Source organism: Oryza sativa, chromosome 2, assembly GCF_034140825.1.
Source record: "Oryza sativa Japonica Group chromosome 2, ASM3414082v1".
Lineage (NCBI taxonomy): Eukaryota > Viridiplantae > Streptophyta > Magnoliopsida > Poales > Poaceae > Oryza > Oryza sativa.
Genome location: NC_089036.1, coordinates 21,334,077 through 21,354,070, shown reverse-complemented (window position 1 = coordinate 21,354,070; position 19,994 = coordinate 21,334,077). Strand labels below are relative to the sequence as shown.

The window sequence follows — 19,994 nt, the reverse complement described above, 5'->3', positions numbered from 1 at the left end:
TACATATCCTGAAAAATGAACTAAGAAGCCAGAAGCTGGAGAAGCTGGGTTTCAGAGCTTTTCCAGATTCTCAGAAGCTGGCTACCAAACAACTGCTTCTCAGAATCTAAAGCTCCCCAAATAGGCCCATAATATAACTTGTATGTAAATTTTACATAATTTTAGACCATCAATTTACTCTAAGATTTGTGCAAATGGGGAAGGAGAAAATTACAACATGCACATAGGTAAGGGATTCGATCCCATAACCTCTCGTGAATAGTTTTTAAAAGTTGCATACAACCGTATATTATAGCCACGTGCAAATTACAATGTAATTATACTACAATTATATCCTATTTATATTTGGAAAAAATCTGGGAGAAAAGTTATCGACAAATATGTTGCAATGTAGATGTTTTCTACTTTTTACCTACAGTCTTATTCAATTTGGAGATGATTAAAGGTGATTAGAGGGATTGAGAATGAATAATTCCATACCGCAGTGGTTGTGAAATAAATTATCTCTAATCCCTCTCTCATGAGGATTAACCGAATATGGCCTAATAGAAGAAATCATTCCAAATCACTATTTATACAGATGACCGGACTAAAACTTCTATATAGGCAGGAATATCTTTGCTCCTTTTGTCTGTTGTGATGGTTTTCTCATCTTGGTTTTACTATCCTAGAGACATTGTTAGCAAAGTGGTGGACATGGCATAGTATAGCACGGTGGCGATCATTTAGACATCACATTTCTTTTCTATGCATAGGGAAAAGGACATAGATGTAACTAACTGACTATAATTCATATCAAATTTGGTAAAGTGCATTGCTAGTTACATAGAACAGACAACTCTCGCATTGCCCTCCTCTAGGGGCGGCTTGGGAGGCGACGACCCGGTTGCCCCCTCTCCCCCACCTTCCTCCTCCGCCTCGCTGCCACCTGAGTGGCCGTCGGCAAAGCTGCGCGGCCACAAGGACGGCGGTGGCGGGGCTTCTCGCTTCTCGCGCTCGGGCGGCCAAGGGAGCCGCCTAGGGTAGTGGCGGTGGTGACCGCCAGATCCGCGTCGCTATGGCTGGATTTGGTGGGGTGGTGGCTGGCGGCGGGGACAGCGATGATGGTGGGTATGGCGAAGGCGACAGGAGGGGCGAGCTGCGCTAGGCATCGGTGGCTAACGGCGGCCGGGATGGCAATGACGGGGCGGATCCGGTCGCGCTGGAGGTGGATCTAGCGCCCTCAGAGGAGGATCTGGCCCCCCGGCGATCAGATCGGGCGAGGGCGAGCACGCAGCGGGAGAGCCCGTCGGGGCGGTGACTACGCGACCTTTTAGTGCGGCTCGGCCAAGCCTCGCAGTGGCGCGGTCGGGCACGACATCGACGGTGATGGGGCGGCACGGTGCACGTGCGGAGGGGCGGCTGATGGCGGAGGAGACTGGTGAGGCGCTAGGAGGCGCAACCGGTATGGAGGCTGGCGAGGCGTGTCTGGCTCGTGGCCGCGACGCTAGGAGGCGCAGGGAGGCTCGGGTGCCAGTGGCGGAGGCCGGCATGTCGCATGGAGATGTGGCCGGCACAGCAGGAGGCGAGGCTGGCAGAGGTGGAGGCCGGCGAGGTGCATGCTAGTGCGACACGATGAGGCACGGCCGGTGGCGGCATCGGGAGGCTGGCCGGCGGGGGCGCCGGTGTAGTGGTGCCCACACGCCAACGGAGGTTTAGATGGTGGTGGAGCAATGGTGTGTCAGCTGTGGATATGCAGGCGACGGACAACGTGTGAAAACCCAGCCCGGCCTTGGTCGGGTTGGCGTTTCGAGCATCACTCCCCTCTTGAGGGCGTTGTTGTGCCGTCTCAACCCCTCTAGCGGCACGGCCAGGTGAAAGCCTAGTCTCAGTTCTCTTTGAGACCTTGACGGATGTCGGCGGCGGCGGAGCTTCCGTCGCTTCTCTCCTTGGAGACATTGTCTTTGGCATCCCCTTGCCGAAACCTTCGAAATAGCCGGCGCAAGCTCGCTCTAGATTAACGTCTTCTTATGTCGGCGCTTTAGCTTCTGCAAGTTGTCCACATCGGAGGGTCTAGGGGGAGAGCGGTTCCATTCTCTCTCTCACCCTATCTCCCTCAACCCCAAAGATGTGGATAGAGCGGGATTTTGTGTCGGTTATAAGGGCTGGGTTTTGGGCAATCTCGGTTGTAGTTCCTTTGTTGGTCTAGCGGCGGCCGGTACAGTGCTAGCCTTCTCTAGGGTTTATGTGTTGGAGTTGTCGGTGGGTGGGTGGTGGTATTTTTTTTTGTTTTTCTGGTTATGACCTCCCAGTGTTGTAATCTTGTATTTTTTTTGTTCTATCAATATGAACTTCATTAAAAAATAATAAAATGTAAGTTTATTCGATGTCGATCTACAGGAGTTGCAAAGAAAAAAAATAGCAATTCCTACGAGAAAAGCCGTATGAACCCAAATTTCTAACATGAGTTGTTGTGTTACTTTTGCCTTTAATTAATTCATAGCTTTTATGTGCATGGCTAATCTTGTGTAACAGTTACATACACTTATTTTCGACATTGTATTCTATAATTATAGCATTCATTTAATGATAAAATAGTAGCATTCTATGTGAAAACTTAATTTATGTCGTACTTTCTTGGGTTTCTATTTTTAAATTTTAGAACTTAATTTTAATTTTGAGAATCAATTTAGAAGTTTTTATTTCTTAGCTTTTGATCTACTATAAATCCCTCTATTCCAAAATATAACACCTAATTAGATGAGCCATATCTCTAACCAAATTCGTCGTACTAGTCTCATCTAATTCTAAGTTGCTATATTTTAGGACATAGTCCATTATCGTAAAATCATTTTTTTTCATCACCACGTGTCTTCCGCGTATTAAGATGTAACCCCACGAAATATATATCCAAGCACGACATTTTTGAAACAAGGACACTTTGGACACTAGAACCATTCTACCGCTACAACCATGAAAAATACGAGGGAGAGAAAACCCAAAATACAGTAAATTGTTTCTATCCAAACTTGAATCGAGCCGATATTCAAGCGACATCTCGAAGGTAGAGAAAAAGAAAGACAATCATCTCGAACTCACCCTCCCACGCGTCCACCCACTATTGGCCCCCGCAGATTAGACTCCGCTCCCGCCGCGCCACACACGCCTCTCCCCACCAACGGCAACCCATCGCGTCGCATCGCATCGCACCCCTCGCCGCCGACTCGGCCGTGCCAAATCAAATTCCAAAAAAGTAGGCAAAAAAAAAAAAAAGAAAAGAAGAAAAAACTCACTCGACTCGAGCGCGCGCGCCATGGCGGAGCGCATCGCCGCCTCCCTCCTCCCGGCTGCCTCGCCCTCGCCTGCTCCGTCCCCTCCCCCCCCGCGCCCCCGCGTCTCCGCCGCGGCCGCCGCCTCCTTCCCATGCTGCTCCACCAGCGCCGGCGGCCTCCGCCTCCGCTCCCGCCCGTCTCGCTTCCCGCAGGTTCGCAATAGTTTTAGCTCGGCTCGTGTTTTTTTTTTTTTGGGGGTGGGGGGGGGGTTGAATCGAGGTGTTCTGAGTTGACTGATGCGTGGCACCTGCAGAAGGCTGCGACGACGAGGAGCGGGCGCGCCGGCGCGGGGGCGCGGGCGGTGGTCCGGTGCATGGCGGCGGCGGCGGTGGCGGCGTCCGACGCGGCGCAGCTCAAGAGCGCCCGGGAGGACATCAGGGAGATCCTCAAGACCACCTACTGCCACCCCATCATGGTACGGAACGCCCGCGCCATCTCAGCTCTCGCATCCATATGAACAGAGAAGAGTCAGAGATGATGAAATCCTGCGATCCTGCTACCATGTACAGGTCCGTCTTGGGTGGCACGATTCTGGCACGTACGACAAGAACATCGAGGAGTGGCCGCAGAGGGGCGGAGCCGACGGGAGCTTGAGATTTGACGCCGAATTGAGCCACGGAGCCAATGCTGGTACTTAATTTCTCGTGTCTCGGCAGTGCAATTTCGAATTCAGGAAATTCGTGGAGTAATCGTGCTGATTTCCTTCATAATCGTATGGTTTTGGTTGGAATTTTGATAGGTCTGATTAATGCTTTGAAGCTTATCCAACCAATCAAGGACAAATACCCGGGTATAACTTATGCTGATTTGTTCCAGTTGGCAAGTGCTACAGCAATTGAGGTCTCAGACTTCTTCTCTCTGCTCTAGTGACTTTGCTAGATATTTTTTGGATGATCGGTAGTCTATGTGCTTGAATCTTTTGAGAAAAATTTCTTGCAGGAAGCTGGTGGGCCGAAAATTCCAATGAAATATGGACGAGTTGATGTCACAGCAGCTGAGCAGTGCCCACCAGAGGGGAGGCTTCCTGGTCAGTGTTTCCATTAAGTTCTTCATTCTGTTTCTGATCAACGTTTGCATTTATGAATTGTGAGAGGAACTTATCAAAGAGTGACCTTCTGGTGTTGATAAATGCCCCCCAGATGCCGGTCCACGTGTGCCCGCTGATCATCTTAGGGAGGTATTCTACAGGATGGGCCTTGATGACAAGGTGTGGATGATGCAAAAAAGAAATTAGTTGCCTATCTGCTATTTGTTCTTCATGTATGTTGTATAACCATTTCTTTTGGACTATTTATGCAGGAAATTGTTGCATTATCTGGAGCACACACACTTGGAAGATCAAGACCTGACAGGAGTGGCTGGGGAAAGCCAGAAACAAAATATACTGTATGTTTTCTTGTCCACTTTGGAAACTCAACAGGAAAAATAAGTTATTTTCAGCAGTAGGAAGTTCTAGGCATGGCCAGACCTTCAATGTTCTACACTCTGGGTATAGAATATTACATTTTTGGGGCATTTGCAAATTTGCCACCGGTTTTTTCAATATTGCAAGGATGCTACTCGAATGACAGTTCTAGTGATATTTTTGCAATTTTCTAGTGGCAGTTTTGCAATAACGATTCAAAGTAGTGGTAAATTTGCAATTGCCCCTACATTTTTTGAGACATTCAGGCAGAGGTGAAAACAATGCATGTACTTTTTTGTGTTATCTTGTAAGTAAGCACCATATTATGCTTTTAAAATCCGTGAATACTTTGTCCTTATGCTGTAAATAAATAATGTTTTAATTCAGGATTTTACAAAATGGGTTATCCTTACGTTTCTTTTGTATGCATATAATGGTAAAATAGAATTAGGATGCTAAGAACTTCATAGCTAACAACTTTGTCATTCTCTAAGCCCTGATACTTCTCTGTGGGGAAATGAAGATTAACTTTTCGATGCAATCTTACCTTAATCACACCAGCACAATAGCAAATCAGATTAGTTTCAGTTTTCAGACTGACATTTAAAGGTGGCTTCTATTATTGTGGTCTACAGAAGGATGGGCCTGGTGAACCTGGAGGGCAATCATGGACAGTTGAATGGTTGAAGTTTGATAACAGTTACTTCAAGGTGTGTTAGCATTTTGTCATGGTTTACAAAATTATTTTTTTCATTTGAATATGTGATGATTCAGCTGATGATAATGTTTCAGGACATAAAAGAGCAAAGGGACCAGGATCTTCTAGTGCTACCCACAGATGCTGCATTATTTGAGGATCCGTCCTTCAAGGTTATTTGGTTGTGCTCAATTTGTGGCTTGAATAGCTCATAGGTCACTGTCTGAAATATCTGCAACATATGCAGGTATATGCCGAAAAATATGCAGAGGATCAGGAGGCATTCTTTAAAGACTACGCTGAAGCTCATGCTAAACTGAGCGACCTTGGTGCAAAGTTCGATCCACCTGAGGTGAGGACTACCATCTTTTTTTTTCATTTTGATCTCCTGGCAACCAATTGTGCCTAAACAATCATAAACAATACGAAAGACACTTAAGCTCTTAAGTTCTTTTATTAGAACATGCCAGATTTTCTTCCTCTTGTTTGCAAGTTCAAAACATGACTCCCTGATTCCTCGTCCACATCGAGTAGATATCTTTTGTAATGTATTTTTTTTCTAGAGAATTCAGTAATGTACTTATGTGACAGTAAGATGGAGTACTGGACCTTCAGGACAGAAATATAGTTCAGATAGTTTTTCTTTTTACCGAATGTAATCCAAACACTGGGAGTTTGAGGTAGTCCATCATATCAATCTTTCTTCTGCAATGCAACGAAATGGGGTTTACTATGGCAGCTTTTCTTAGCTGTTCTTCATGTAAAAACCAGTGCAATTGTAGGTTGGATATTTACAGAGTCCAACTTTACCAGCCTTCGATCAGGAAGTGATGGATGTGATTTTCCTGCAGGGATTTTCACTGGACGATGAACCAGCCGTCGAAGAGAAGGATCCTGAACCAGCACCAGCGCCAGCAGCAGCACCACCACCTCCACCAGTCGAGGAGAAGAAGGAAGCTGAACCAACTCCAGTACCAGTAACGGTAGGAGCAGCAGTGGCATCATCGCCAGCGGATGACAACAACGGTGCAGCACCGCAACCAGAGCCCTTCGTCGCTGCGAAATACTCCTACGGAAAGGTATGCACTCTCCACGAAGCCTAGCTTCTAGCCCTAGATTTGATGGACAATGCATGGTATCTTGCAATGGCTTTTGCAGAAGGAGCTGTCGGACTCGATGAAGCAGAAGATCAGGGCGGAGTACGAGGGATTCGGAGGCAGCCCGGACAAGCCTCTGCAGTCCAACTACTTCCTCAACATCATGCTCTTGATCGGAGGGCTGGCCTTCTTGACGTCTCTGCTCGGGAGCTGAGAGCGATGGTCTGATGACCTCCTCTGACGAGTGTTTTGAGTTGTTCTGCCTGTGCTAAGATTTGCGTGTTTCTCTTTCCATGTTTTGAGTCGTTATTCCGTAAATAAATTGAGGTAAAAGGATGGGCATGTGAATGGATTCCAGTACTTTCTGAACTTCTTGAGTAATTCCTCTAGAGAAATATTTGTCGGAGAGAAATGTCACATTATCTAGTTGTCATGGCTCATGACTACATTCTCTATACTGAGGGAAATTATGACATTCTCTAAACTAAGGAGGGAAATAATGAGGACACCCCATATATCACTCTTTCTTATGGCATGTTCAGTATAAAAGGAAAGTGCATTTTCCTCTCCAAGAACATTGTATATATATTTACTTCTTAAAAATAGGGAGATGGATTTTTATCCCTGGAGGGGATATTCTCTTGTATTTTTTATGCCATCTAAATAGTTAGAAAAAAATGATTTTTTAAGACATAGATCATCATGAGATATATCACTCTATAAGTTCAAATTCGAATTCTACAGTTCTCCGACTGTGGTGGCAGTCCTCTCCTCTCCTCTTTCCTAGAGGATTTGGTGGCAGCTGATCGGGGTGGCAACAAGCAGATGGGTCAGCGCCAGTCAGCGATAGCATGCAACGCAAGATCAAGGCCGGGACAAGCTCCTCCCTCTTTGGCCGCCACCGCCATCTCTCCCTTCTTAGGCTGACGCCATCAAGGCTCGTGGCGAGGAGGTACGTCTAAGAAGGTAGCATATTGCTAGGCGGCGCAAATCTAGTTGATGAGGCCACATGAGGTTCATGGTGGCACAAATCGAGGTTGGACCAACGAGCTCTACGGTGATGGGATCAAATCTGTAGCGACGGTAAAAGGCCCTTCTTCTCCTCCCAGCATCTATGTCATTCCCCAATCCCGTTCACGGCATTGTCGTCTTTCCTCAAGTCTAGTAGATCTGGGTTCCACTGCTTTGAGCTCCGTGCGAGGAGTGGCTCAGGAAATAGGGGACCACACGCATCATGTGGGTACGGCTTGCCCAACGGGGCTTGTAGGCCATGCCCCCACAGGCGCCCTCACCTTGATAAGGCCCCGTGCCCTCTGTACGACCTGAGTGGCTTTGCGAAGAACACATCTTAAGCCAATGTGGAGCTACGACATCGACGTGGAGGGCTAGAACTAATCACTAGGCCCCTACGCTACGTACCCTTATAGGCCAAAATTACTCCTACTTGTGTATTGAAATCATAGGTGGCACATCCTTTTTAGGCATGGCTCGTCAAGTGGCTCGTGCCGTGGTGGCTCTCGTGCTGAGGATAGAGCACAAGCACAACTTAGTAAGAAGACGGGTAGGCTGGGCCAACACGAGCCCATATGGCACATGTTCCTCGGCCTCGCTGTTCCGCCAACGAAGCTTGCTGGCGATGCCTCCGTGCCTCTCTGCTCAGCTCGGCCCTGTCTCGGCTGTCACAAGTTGTACAGTGCACCACCGCTCCCAAACACCTTGGCCCAAGCCACTGCCACCGTCAGCTCGCCCTCAACGTGTAGGTGCTAGTGAGGCCTTTTTTTTTTCCTTCTATGAGACTTACATGTGGGTTCTATGTTGGATAAAGACTAGTAAACTTGCCACATCAGCCAAAACCACTTTCCAAACCACCAAGGGGTATATTTTGTATCGGTTTTAATAGTTAAGGGAGTCAATATATACGATTTTACGGTTGAAGGGTACGAATTGGATTCGGTCAATAGTTGAGGGACTCAAACTATACTTTTCCCTAGTTGAAATTGTGCCAAATGAAGGCCGGCCTAAATGACGACTAATTAGGGCCCAAAATGTTTATGGGCCGAGTTCATGCGCATTTATGGGCCGAATCCATGGTCAACGACTATATGGGCCTAATTCATTACTCATTATAGAGTCCGAGTCACACCGTCACTCCTCGGCTGCGCGGCCGTCAATGAACGCTCGCCGCGCCGCCCCCGACCACTCCATCCAACCTCCCCGCCAACGACCTTGAAAATCGACTCCAGATCCGGCGTAGCTGCTGCCGCGATGCTGAGCGCGCGAGGAACGGGGTTAAAGTTCAGTTTTCTCTCTATTTTTTTTTAAGAAGGGTATTTTTTACCGGCCTCTATATATAACCGGATATATGCGGTCATTTAAATTAGGAACTTAGCTCCGCAAACAATCTAATCTAAAATTCGTTACTATGGAGATTTAAACTCATAATCTTGGTTACTAATTATCTCTCTACTAGGACCCATATGGAACTTTAATTATGCTCTCCATTGCAGCGAGGTGGAGCCTGGAGGAGATTGATTCTAGCTATTCAGGACGACGTCGAGCTGCTGCTGCTGTCGCTGCTGCTTGTTCTTGTTGGTGGAATCCCCGGTCCTCATTTGGTGCGAAAACGAGGAACATGTCAGAGAATGCAGGTAATAATTTCTCTGCCGTCACTTTCTAATACTCCCTCCATTTTAAAATGTTTGACACCGTTAACTTTTTATACGTGTTTGACCATTCGTTTTATTTAAAAAATTTAAATAATTATTTATTCTTTTCATATCATTTAATTTATTGTTAAATATACTTTTATGTATACATATAGTTTTACATATTTTACAATTTTTTTGAATATAAGACAAACGGTTAAACATGTGCTAAAAAGTCAACGGTGTCAAACATTTTGAAATGGAGGGAGTACTGTTTCCTTGGGGATAGCATTGAGCTACAGGGGATGAATTTGCCACCACATTGATGTGAAATCACCTTGGTTGGACTGAGGGTCTATGAGGTTATCTGATCTGGTAATCCTAAGTAGAGTAGTTAGGGTTGCTTAATTGATCCTGTAGCCAATGGGATATAAATTATGAATAGCTCGAAAATATCATTTATTTTCCTGTAACAAGTACTCACTACTTTATTTTTTAGCAGTAAGCAACATCATTTCAGTAATAACATGCCGGGGAGGAAAGCTGCTTGACTTGGCAATCTGAACTCTCAAGTTTTAAGTCTTCCCCATTTGCATGTCTTCTAGAATACGTTGATTCAGCAAGGCAATGTGATACGACATTGAAGTTGGTTGCTATCGTTCGTTCAATGCATTGTTCTTTTTCCAATTAATTTCTCTATCGCTGATCTTTCGCTGGGCTGATTTATTCAGAAATAACAACTGCGCAACTATACCTTGTAGTGCCTTACAGTAGCAGTCAATACTGTCCAGGGAAAGAACATTACAAAACAACCTTGAGCCATATCCCCTCTACTCTAGCCAAGCCATGGAACACTTATCTCCCCAGAAATTGATCCTGCCATTAGGTATACTACTATCCTCACTTGTTCTCCTTCATGCCATTGCCGTGCCATCCATCGATGAGCAAGCTGCAGCGCTTATTGCCTGGAAGACCACCCTGCAAACCCAGCAACCCCTGCAGTCGTGGGATAGCAAGGCATGGCCATGCAACAACTGGCGTGGCATCAGGTGTGGCACACTACAAGGGCAAAGGGTGATCACCAAGATCACTCTGCACGGAGTGAGGCTTAGAGGCTCACTGGAGGCCCTCAACTTCTCGGCCCTGACGACCCTGACAAGCATCAACCTTTCACACAACAGGCTTACAGGGATGATCCCTCAGAGTATCATGTCTCTCAAAGAGCTCAGAGCCTTGATCCTGCACAAAAATCAGATAAGGGGCTCCTTATTCCAACTAGGTTTAACATCTTTAACAAAGCTGAGGTTCTTAGTGCTAAGCAATAATTTTCTTTCGAGTTCAATACCAAAGGAAATATGTAGTCTAAAAAGGCTTGTGAGCCTAAACTTGTCAAGCAATCAACTGGGTGGTCATATACCTTCTGAAATTGGGTTCCTCAGTAAGTTGATTAGATTGGATTTGTCCAACAACAACATTATTGGTCGTCTAGACAGCTTGTTCATGACAAACAAGCCAGGTAAATATAACAATAAATCATCTTTGTCAAATCTAAAGGTTTTAGCACTATCCAGTAACCAATTAACTGGTCCAATTCCCCATGAGTTGGGAGATTTAGTGTTACGCCCCGAACTAATCCCGACCGGAACTAGCCCGTGACGCTCCAAATTAACCTGTTAATCGATACCAGTCCCAGGAAACAGTGCTGGTATCACAGGGAGACAGAATATCACAGCAACAGAGGTCTCTTTATTATAGAGTAGAGGTACAGTCATGTTGGGCTGCGGACAGATCCCGAGCTCACAACTGCATTACAAAAGGGAAACGGAAGCCAGGACTTGGACCAAACAACACAGGCGCGACTTGGGAACTAGACCGAAACCCTAAAACTCATCGTAGCCGGCTTGCTCCTGGAAGAACTCCTCATCAGCAGGTTCCGCTTCATCTTCTTCAGCAACTGGGGGGGGGGTTATTTATATAGAGCAAGGGTGAGTACGGGAGTACTCAACAAGCCATGGGAAATAAGTGTTTAATGCAGGCTTCAAGGAAAGGCTGTTGTTTTTGCAATTGATTTTATTTGAACTCTTTTCTAAAAACAACTAAGTGAGTGCTTCTCAAACGACACGGATGAGACAGTGCGTCTCGTCCGGTCGGAGTATGTGCAATGTATCAGTCTTTAGAATTGAAACAAGGTTGGCACCCGGCCGATAGCTTTTCAAACGGCCACCCGGGCCAACAACTTTCAAACGGCCACCCGGGCCTAGCTGATCCCATCAGCTGCAGATTTTTCAAACATCGAACCCCTTTCCACAACAGCAATTTCACAAGCAGTAGTCAAACAAAACTACGCTAGGAATCACCTCACATCCGCCCATGACCGTGGGCACGGCTGTTCGAACAGTTTGTTAACCTCTGCAGAGGGGGTACACTTTACCCACACGACATTACTAACCCGGATCACCCAGCCCGTGGGGGATCAGCCACGTCGGGAGACCTCCAAGCTTTCATGACAAGGCATTTCCAAAGCCGACACAGGTTTACCATATGCCGACGAGAGGGGTCCCAGACCAACAACAGGTTAGGTCCCAGACCATACTGTGCCAGGAAGCCCAGGGGTCCTCCCCGACACCACCCCGGCGAATCCACATGTCTCTCGGCATCAAGGCTCCCTGATAAGCTAGTTACTCAGCCAGGGGTGTCCCATTCCACCCATGTGGTCGTACTTGTCTTATGTTTGGATGAAATTCCAAGGAAACGGTCCTTAGGTGCAAGAGCGGGAAACCGTACACCCGGTACGTTCCCCGGTCCGCGGTTTTGGAAATTCATTTAGTTCGCAAGCACCGACCCAGTGTCGGGTTTTCCAAGTCTTTTGTAAAACCCAAGTTTTACCCAAGAAATTACTCAGATTTTAAGTTTGAAGGCGACCGTCGATACTCGCACAGGGTGCACGAATATCGAGGCGCAACTAGATGGTTACAAGGGGACATGATATAACAATTAACAAAGGAAGGGTCAAATGCAACGAATTAGGTAGGTCTGCCAATCTGCCTTGCAGACGGGACAACAGATTAAGTGCGATCCTATCAATGCATAATATTTTTCAAGCAACATAATTAAATTCAAATATAGGCTCAAGATGTTCAAAGGTGGCTTGCCTTGCTCGAGATCTGGAGCTTGATCCTCGAAATCCTCGCACTGCGGGTCTTCGGGCTCCGAAACTACACGCGAAATGGGACAACTCAACAAACGGCGAAAATAAAGCCCTATTAATAACCTCTAAGCGTGCCATTAGATAGATCTCGAGATTTGAGGAATTTTGGAAGTTGAACGGAGTCAATCGGATTTACGGTTGGGAAGATATTGAATTTCTAAGATTATTGGATTTTTGGTCTAAAGGAAAAGGATTTAATTAAATCCTTTTTGAAAAAGAAAAGAAAAGAAAAGAAAAGAGGGAGGGAAATTAGACTTTCCTCGGGCGGCTAGGGCGCGGCCCGAGAGAAATGGGGCGGCTCGGCCGAGCTAAATGGGCCGGCCGGCCCAAGGCGGCCCAAGGCGGCCCAAGGCACGCGGGAGGGGAGGAGAGAGAGAGCCGGTGGATCGGGCTCACCACGCGTGGTCCCGGGTGGGACCCGCTTGTCGGTGACACGGTTCACCGTGCGGAGCGAGCACGCGGCGCACGCGCGCGGGCGGGGGAGGGACGCGGTGCACGCGCGCGGTTCGTGGTGGACGCGGATGCGGCGGGCCCACGCGCAGCCTCACGGCTCGCGGTGGAACGCGCGCACGGGGAGGGGCTGACCGGGGTCGGCTCGACCCGGTCTTGGCCGAGCTGGCGCCGACGTGGCGCCTACGTGGCTGCCACGCGGGCCGGCGGGAGGTAGACGACGACGCCGGCCGGAACGGACGGCGGTCGACAGCGGCGAGCGGCGGAGCGAACCACGGCGATACAGGCGAAAGCGAGCACACCGGGTGGTTGCTCAGGTCGAGGGGAGACGAGCCAACGGCTCGGATTCGTCGGAGGGAGCTTGACGGCGACGAATTGCGGCGGCGGCAAGCGGCGGCGGGAGAAGGGGGAAGCGGCGACGAGGTCACGAGGGGCCAATTCCCGGCGGTGAGAGCATCTACGCGGCTACGGGAATCCGTTGCTAGCGTCGGATTGGGCGGAGCTACGCCGAGCGAGGCCGGCGACGAGCGAGTGCTACGGAGCACGGGCGGCGACGGCGGCGAGCACATGGCGAGCGGCGGCAACGGTCGGGGCGGCGCCGGCTAGCTACGGGGAGGCTACACATGCTACTACCGAAAACTAAGGGGGAGAGATGGAGCGAGGAGGAAGAACGGAGGGAGGCACTACCGTGCGGGCGGGCGCAGTGACGAGAGGCCGACGGCGCGGGAGTAATCTCTCCGGCCTCGGGCCGGGGAAGAGGAAGGAGAGGGCGCGCCCGGAGTCCCCTTCCGCGTCCACGAACGCACCGGCTCTCCCGGTGCTTGGCGATGAACGGCGGAGGCGAGACAGAGCACGGAAGGCGGCGGCAATGGCGCGGTGGCGGCGAGCGAAACGGGAGGGGGAATCGATGGGAGGGCGCCTTGGTTTATAGGACGACGATGTCGGTTTGGGAACCGACCTTGGGCGGTCAAGGCGCGAGCTGGCGCCGGCGCTCGCGGCCAAAACGGTGACGGAGGCGGATGACGCCGGCGGGGAGGGGAAAAGGAAAAGAGGGAGAGAAAAGGGGGCTTGCCCCCTTGCCTCTTCGGGAAAAGGAGGAGGGAGGGGAAGCGACGCGGCAGAGGGAGGAGGAGCTCTGCCTCCGTCCCTTGGAGGCTAGCGCGGGAGTGGCGGGGCCGAGGCGATGACGGCGGGGCGGTTTGGAGCGGCGCGACGACACGGGCGGCAGGCGCGGCAGAGGCTGACGGCGGCGGCGACCAGGCGGTCGGCCACCACGGCACGCGCGCGCGGAAAACAACGGGCGGCGCGGCTCGGGCACGCGCGCTGGCTGCGGGGCCGAGCGGCTGCAGGCGCGGCAGGGCAGCGGGGCCGGGCGGCGCAGACGGCGCAGGCGCGACGCGGGCGACGACCACGCGGGCGCGCGCGCGAACGACGCGCGGGGAGCGGCAGCGAGGGAGCGGAAAGGAGGGCTCGGCTCGGCGCGGGCGGTCACGCGCACGCGCGCGGGCAGAGCAGAGGGGGAGGGGCGCTCGGCGCGGCTCCCGCGCTCGCGTGCGCAGCGCGCAGGCGGAGCGGAGGGGGGAGGGAGAGAGAGCGAGAGAGAGAGGGCGCCGGGGAGGGAGGGGGAGATGGGCCGGAAGAGATTCGGCCCATCGACCCCGGGGGAGGCAAAATAGACTTTTGCGGAGGAATTTGATTAGGAAGGATTTGGATTCGGAAATGAGCTCGACGATAGATCGGGGTTTTGAGATCTGAGATGGCACGGACACTAGACAACAAGCAAAGAAACAAATTTCGCAATTTAGGTTTTTAAGAGATAATTTTCCCGCTAGGCGCCACGACGGAACGGGCGCTACATTTAGTGAGCCTAGAATACCTTAATCTTAGTCAAAACAGTCTTGTTGATTCCATTCCAACCAAGATCATTAACTTAAAGGAGCTCAAGTCCTTGGATCTTTCAGATAATAACCTCTCTGGACATATTCCGGAGCAAATTGGTAATTTAGTGAGGTTGAGGTCCTTAAAACTTAATTCTAATCAACTTTCCGGGCACATTCCAAACAACTTAGGGAATTTGGCTAAACTCTGTTTCTTGTATCTTCAAAGCAACAAACTTTCTTGGCACATTCCTCAAGAACTAGGTTCCCTGTTGAACTTAAAGGACCTACAACTTTACGATAACAAGCTCATAGGTTCCATCCCAAACAGCTTAGGGAATTTGACCGAACTTAGTGTCTTGAGCCTTTCTGGAAACACCTTGACGGGTTCTATCCCAAATAACATTTGTAATTTGACTAAATTCTCCATCTTATCTCTTTGGAGAAACCAACTATCTGGGTACATTTCTCAAGAACTAGGTAAAATGTTGAATTTAGAGAGCTTATATCTGAGTGAAAACATGCTCACAGGTTCCATCCCGAATAGCTTAGGGAATTTGACTAAACTCTCTTTCTTGGATCTTTCTAGAAATCAACTTTCCGGGCACATTCCTCAAGAACTAGGTTACTTGGTGGACTTAAAGAATTTATCACTTTATGACAACGTGCTCACAGGTTTCATCCCAAACAACATAGGGAATTTCACTAAACTCAGTATCTTGAGCCTTTCTGGAAACATGCTCACAGGTTCCATCCCAAACAGCTTAGGGAATTTGCCTAGACTCTCCACCTTATCTGTTTGGAGAAACCAACTTTCTGGGTGTATTTCTCAAGAACTAGGTAACTTGGTAAATTTAGAGAACTTATACCTTAGTGAAAACATGTTCACAGGTTCCATCCCGAACAGCTTAGGGAATTTGACTAAACTCACTGCCTTACATATTCGTTCTAACCAACTTTCTGGATCCATTCCTAAAGAAATTAGCAGCTTAATGAATCTAAATATTTTGCATATCGATCAAAACAACCTTTCTGGTGAATTACCATTGGGTCTGTGCGCTGGAGGCCAGCTACAGAATTTCACTGCTCAGGATAACAACCTGGTTGGGCCATTGCCAACAAGCTTGCTAAACTGCAAAACCCTGGTTAGAGTTCGTCTTGAGCGAAATCAACTTGAAGGAGATATCTCCGAGATGGGCCTTCATCCAAACCTTGTCTATATTGACATGAGCTCAAATAAACTATATGGACAATTATCTCATCGCTGGGGTGAGTGCGCCAAACTTACCACTCTACGTGCATCAAATAATCGTATTACTGGAGTCATACCATCGAGCATGGGGAAATTGTCTCAGTTAGGGAGACTTGATGTTTCATCGAATGAAATTGAAGGACACATTCCACCAGAAATTGGTAACGTAGTGTCTCTATTCAATTTGAGCCTTGCAAACAACATGCTCCAGGGAACCATACCAAAGGAAGTAGGTTCTCTACAAAATTTGGAGTATTTAGACTTGTCATCAAACAACCTAAGTGGACAGATACATGGATCGATTGAGAACTGTTTGAAACTTAGATTACTAAGGCTAGGCCATAATCGCCTCGATGGAAGCATTCCTGTTAAACTAGGGATGTTGGTAAGCCTCCAAGAATTGTTGGATCTAAGTGACAATTCATTTTCTGGGATCATACCAAGTCAGCTGGGTGCTTTGAGCATGCTCGAAGCTCTGAATCTTTCACACAACACACTGAACGGCAGCATACCATCATCATTTCAGGGTATGATCAGTCTCTCATCCCTGGATGTATCATATAATAATTTGGAAGGGCCAGTGCCACATATTAACTTCTTGGAAGAAGCTCCGATTGAGTGGTTCATGCACAATAAAAAGTTGTGTGGTACAGTCAAAGCTTTACCCCCTTGCGACCTTAATCAGAAAGGTGGCCAGGGAAAGAAATTCAAATCCATTTTACTTGGTATAGTTGGTGCTGCTGGCATGTCTATTGTGTTTATCATGTCACTAGTGGCATGGCAATGCAAAAGGAAGAAATATGGGGAACAAAGCGAAAATGGAGTTGGAGACGCAAAAGTGTTTTCAGTCTGGAACTTTGAGGGAGGAGAAGCATGCAGGCAGATTTTTGAAACAACAAAATATTTCAACGAAACTCACTGCATTGGAACTGGGGGAAATGGATCTGTCTACAGAGCTCAGTTACCAACAGGTGAGATATTTGCAGTAAAGAAAATTCATATGATGGAATATGACGAGCTAATATTTAAGCGAGAAATAGATGCTTTGACGAGAATTCGGCATCGAAATATTGTGAAGCTCTTTGGGTACTGTTCTGCAGTCCACGGCAAATTTCTTGTCTACGAATACATGGATAGAGGAAGCTTGTCAAGATATTTGGAGAACCATAACATTGCGATTGAATTGGATTGGATGCGAAGGATAAGTATTGTCAAAGATGTTGCTAATGCTTTGTCTTACATACATCATGATTGCTTTGCACCCATAGTCCATCGAGATATAACAAGCAACAACATTTTGCTCGATCAGGAATTCAGAGCTTGCATATCTGATTTTGGTATAGCCAAAGTTCTAGATGTGGAGGCATCGAACTGCACGAAGCTTGCTGGGACCAAAGGTTACCTTGCCCCAGGTAAATTTGTACTAAATCAGTTGCTCTGTCCTTTTGTATATTAGTTTGTAACTCTGACAAATATTCGAGCTAACTGTTAAAGTATTCGTCTTACTAGTATATCTTTGATTCATAGTAGTATATTAGATACAATTAGGCAAATTTGCATCTCATTTTGTAAAAATAGCATCGAATGCCTTCTATACTATTTACATATGCAAATTTGTTGAAACAAAGTCTTAAATTTTTACATGGCAGAGCTTGCATACACAACAAGGGTGACAGAGAAATGCGATGTTTATAGCTTCGGAGTGCTTGTCTTTGAGCTGTTCATGGGGCATCATCCTGGTGATTTCCTTTTGTCCTTCTCCATGGCCAAGGAAAGTACAACATTGAAGGATTTGTTGGACGCCCGGATCCCACTTCCTAAAGCTGAGACAGCAAGTGAAATATTTAGAGTGATCATGGCTGCTGTCCAGTGCTTGGACCCCAACCCATCACGTCGTCCAACAATGCAACATGTAACTCGGATGTTTTCTACAGCTGAAGGACCTAGCAATCCTGACCATCTACATGTTGACATAATCATCCCTGCGTACTACCAGTGAATGTTGTCAGAAAATTGCTGTTTCTCATGTTGCTCAGGGTTTTTTCCCCACAAGAATGTGGCAATTCACACCATAGGTAGGTCAGTCTATTGCACCTGTTAATGTCAACTTGTCAAGTATTATAAAGCATCACTTGTATGATGATTTGTGTTCTCTCTACTTCGTTGGTGTTAATTGCGTGGTTGTCAAACATACCTGCATTTTGTACACGACCCTAATACGTGTTGCTGGTGATGTTCTTGTGCTTACTATGCTACCTTGTTTGATCAATCTGCTTTGTTGTAAATTGTAATACGAATCTCTAAGATTTATGATGGATGGTATACATGGCTACCATTTTCTCTGACTACATGGCAATGAGGCTTCTTGTTCTCCTATTCTAGCAAATACTGTATAATTGTATGTTTAGTATCAAAGTTTTCAGATGCATCTTTTGTCTCTGCTCTCCTTGTGTTGGTATGTTTCAGTGATGATAAGTAGTAGCTGCTTAAAACGGTTTGGTTTTATCATTTTTGAAATTGTTCATGAGATAAGCTGAGAATTGCTTACTGTTTGCCTGACATTCAAAACGGAGCCTGATAAATTGCAGAATTTTCAGGTCATCTCAGTTCTCAGAGCTTCAGTAGACTTGAGAGAATGTGTAATATCGCTTTTTCCGCCTCCGTGCCTCATGCGGCATGTCACTCTTCTCCCATGATCACCTCCCATTCCAACCGTTGTCGTCACCACCGCTGTGTTTGGCCATCACTCCCACCCTCTCCACTTATAGTGTTAGAATAGGTGTCGAATATCCTTGTCTTATGAAGCCATAGGACTGGGATATCCAACATACAGAAGAATTTCTTTCTACAAAGCAAAATTAATGGACAATCTGACCGAACAACTCATCAATGTTGAAACTGATGCAACTCATATCATCCATCTCAATGAAGTTGATGTTGCAAACTGCAAAGGTCATCCATGCTCTCTAGAACTCCAAAAATCCGTGAGCACTGGCACCTCCATGACGCCCAATGAAGGAGTGCTTCTTCTGGTTATTAGGCGACGATGTCACATCTTCTACTGGAGAGTCGTCCATCACACCGGATGGATGAATCGGTGAACTGAGAGATGATCAAACCACACCAATTACACCTCTCATCACCATAAACTCCAGACAAATATCATACCATGAGCTATACAAATTCTTTAGGACCAGTAACTGATTTGGCAAGACGGGTCATCTGAGGGTTCGCTGCGGTTCATTTCTTATAAATGTATCGATTAGTTGTGTTGATAAGGATCATGATGAAATTGCAAGTACAAATGGATTGAGACCTGATCAGTTCTGATCCTTTGGCATGGGAAATTCTTCCTTTTACTCTCTCTTTTGAATGAGTCGTAGTGCGCTCATCAAGAAGGGGAAAGATGGATGGGAAATGCTTGTCAAGCTCGGTTCTTTAAAGAATAGCATCCTCATCTTCCTAGTAAAAAGCACATTGGGATTCTCTACTTGTGGTGGTGGTGAGCCGTGTGATGGGAAACCATCCCGCACAGTTCGGAGAGTACCGAAGGTGAATGAGAGGTTCACCACCACCCATATACTGGATCAAATAAAAACACTGGGCTTCCATCAAGCCACTACTACATCAATTGCATTAGGAATCGAGGATCTTTTAACAATACCCTCTAAGGGATGACAATGCAACGGTTATCATTGGTCAAAAAAGAAATCCAAAAGGAACTCGCGTTTTTGGCACGATCGCCGAGGAAGCAGCTCTGATCGGTGCCATTAGAGCAAGTTTAATAGTATAGACAGCTGTAAGCTGTAATCTATAAATAGTTTATACATGTCATCTATAGATAGTTTTAGAGGTGCTTCAACCCCGCCGCCATGAGCGCCGTCGCCCCAGTGTGCCACACCCGCCGCTGTGCATCGCGCAGCCACGGAGCCATTCCAACCGTCATGCACCGCCTCAATTACCGCGTGCCGCCCCAGCCGAGAGAGGGAGGGAGTTGCTTCTGCCGCCGTCGTTGTGAGAGAAGGGTGAGGAAGGGAGCTGCAGCCGTGCGC

General features: G+C 47.6%; 2 protein-coding genes and 1 long non-coding RNA gene across 4 annotated transcripts; all 3 read left to right on the top strand.

Moving 5' to 3' along the window:
- Positions 1 to 3,262: 3,262 nt before the first annotated feature.
- Positions 3,263 to 7,077, top strand: LOC4329643 (probable L-ascorbate peroxidase 8, chloroplastic). 2 transcript variants are annotated; one of them, NM_001401875.1, is made up of 12 exons: positions 3,263 to 3,463; positions 3,568 to 3,726; positions 3,821 to 3,941; positions 4,051 to 4,151; positions 4,251 to 4,338; positions 4,451 to 4,518; positions 4,611 to 4,697; positions 5,352 to 5,426; positions 5,509 to 5,586; positions 5,661 to 5,765; positions 6,265 to 6,492; positions 6,572 to 7,077. In NM_001401875.1, exons 1-12 carry the CDS (start codon positions 3,293 to 3,295, stop codon positions 6,722 to 6,724), a joined length of 1,434 nt encoding a protein of 477 aa, NP_001388804.1. In that variant the 5' UTR covers positions 3,263 to 3,292; the 3' UTR covers positions 6,725 to 7,077. The 2 variants fall into 2 exon arrangements, with proteins under 2 accessions (NP_001388804.1, NP_001388803.1); NM_001401874.1 differs by having other exon boundaries at positions 3,565 to 3,726.
- A 1,587-nt stretch (positions 7,078 to 8,664) lies between these two features.
- LOC136355405 (uncharacterized) lies at positions 8,665 to 9,846 on the top strand. Its single transcript, XR_010739657.1, has 3 exons — positions 8,665 to 8,804; positions 9,018 to 9,158; positions 9,658 to 9,846. It is a non-coding gene; the product is annotated as an uncharacterized lncRNA (long non-coding RNA).
- A 91-nt stretch (positions 9,847 to 9,937) lies between these two features.
- Positions 9,938 to 18,296, top strand: LOC4329642 (MDIS1-interacting receptor like kinase 2). Its single transcript, XM_066307963.1, has 4 exons — positions 9,938 to 10,359; positions 10,435 to 10,635; positions 15,438 to 17,354; positions 17,592 to 18,296. Exons 1-4 carry the CDS (start codon positions 10,002 to 10,004, stop codon positions 17,939 to 17,941), a joined length of 2,826 nt encoding a protein of 941 aa, XP_066164060.1. The 5' UTR covers positions 9,938 to 10,001; the 3' UTR covers positions 17,942 to 18,296.
- The last annotated feature ends 1,698 nt before the right edge of the window (positions 18,297 to 19,994 follow it).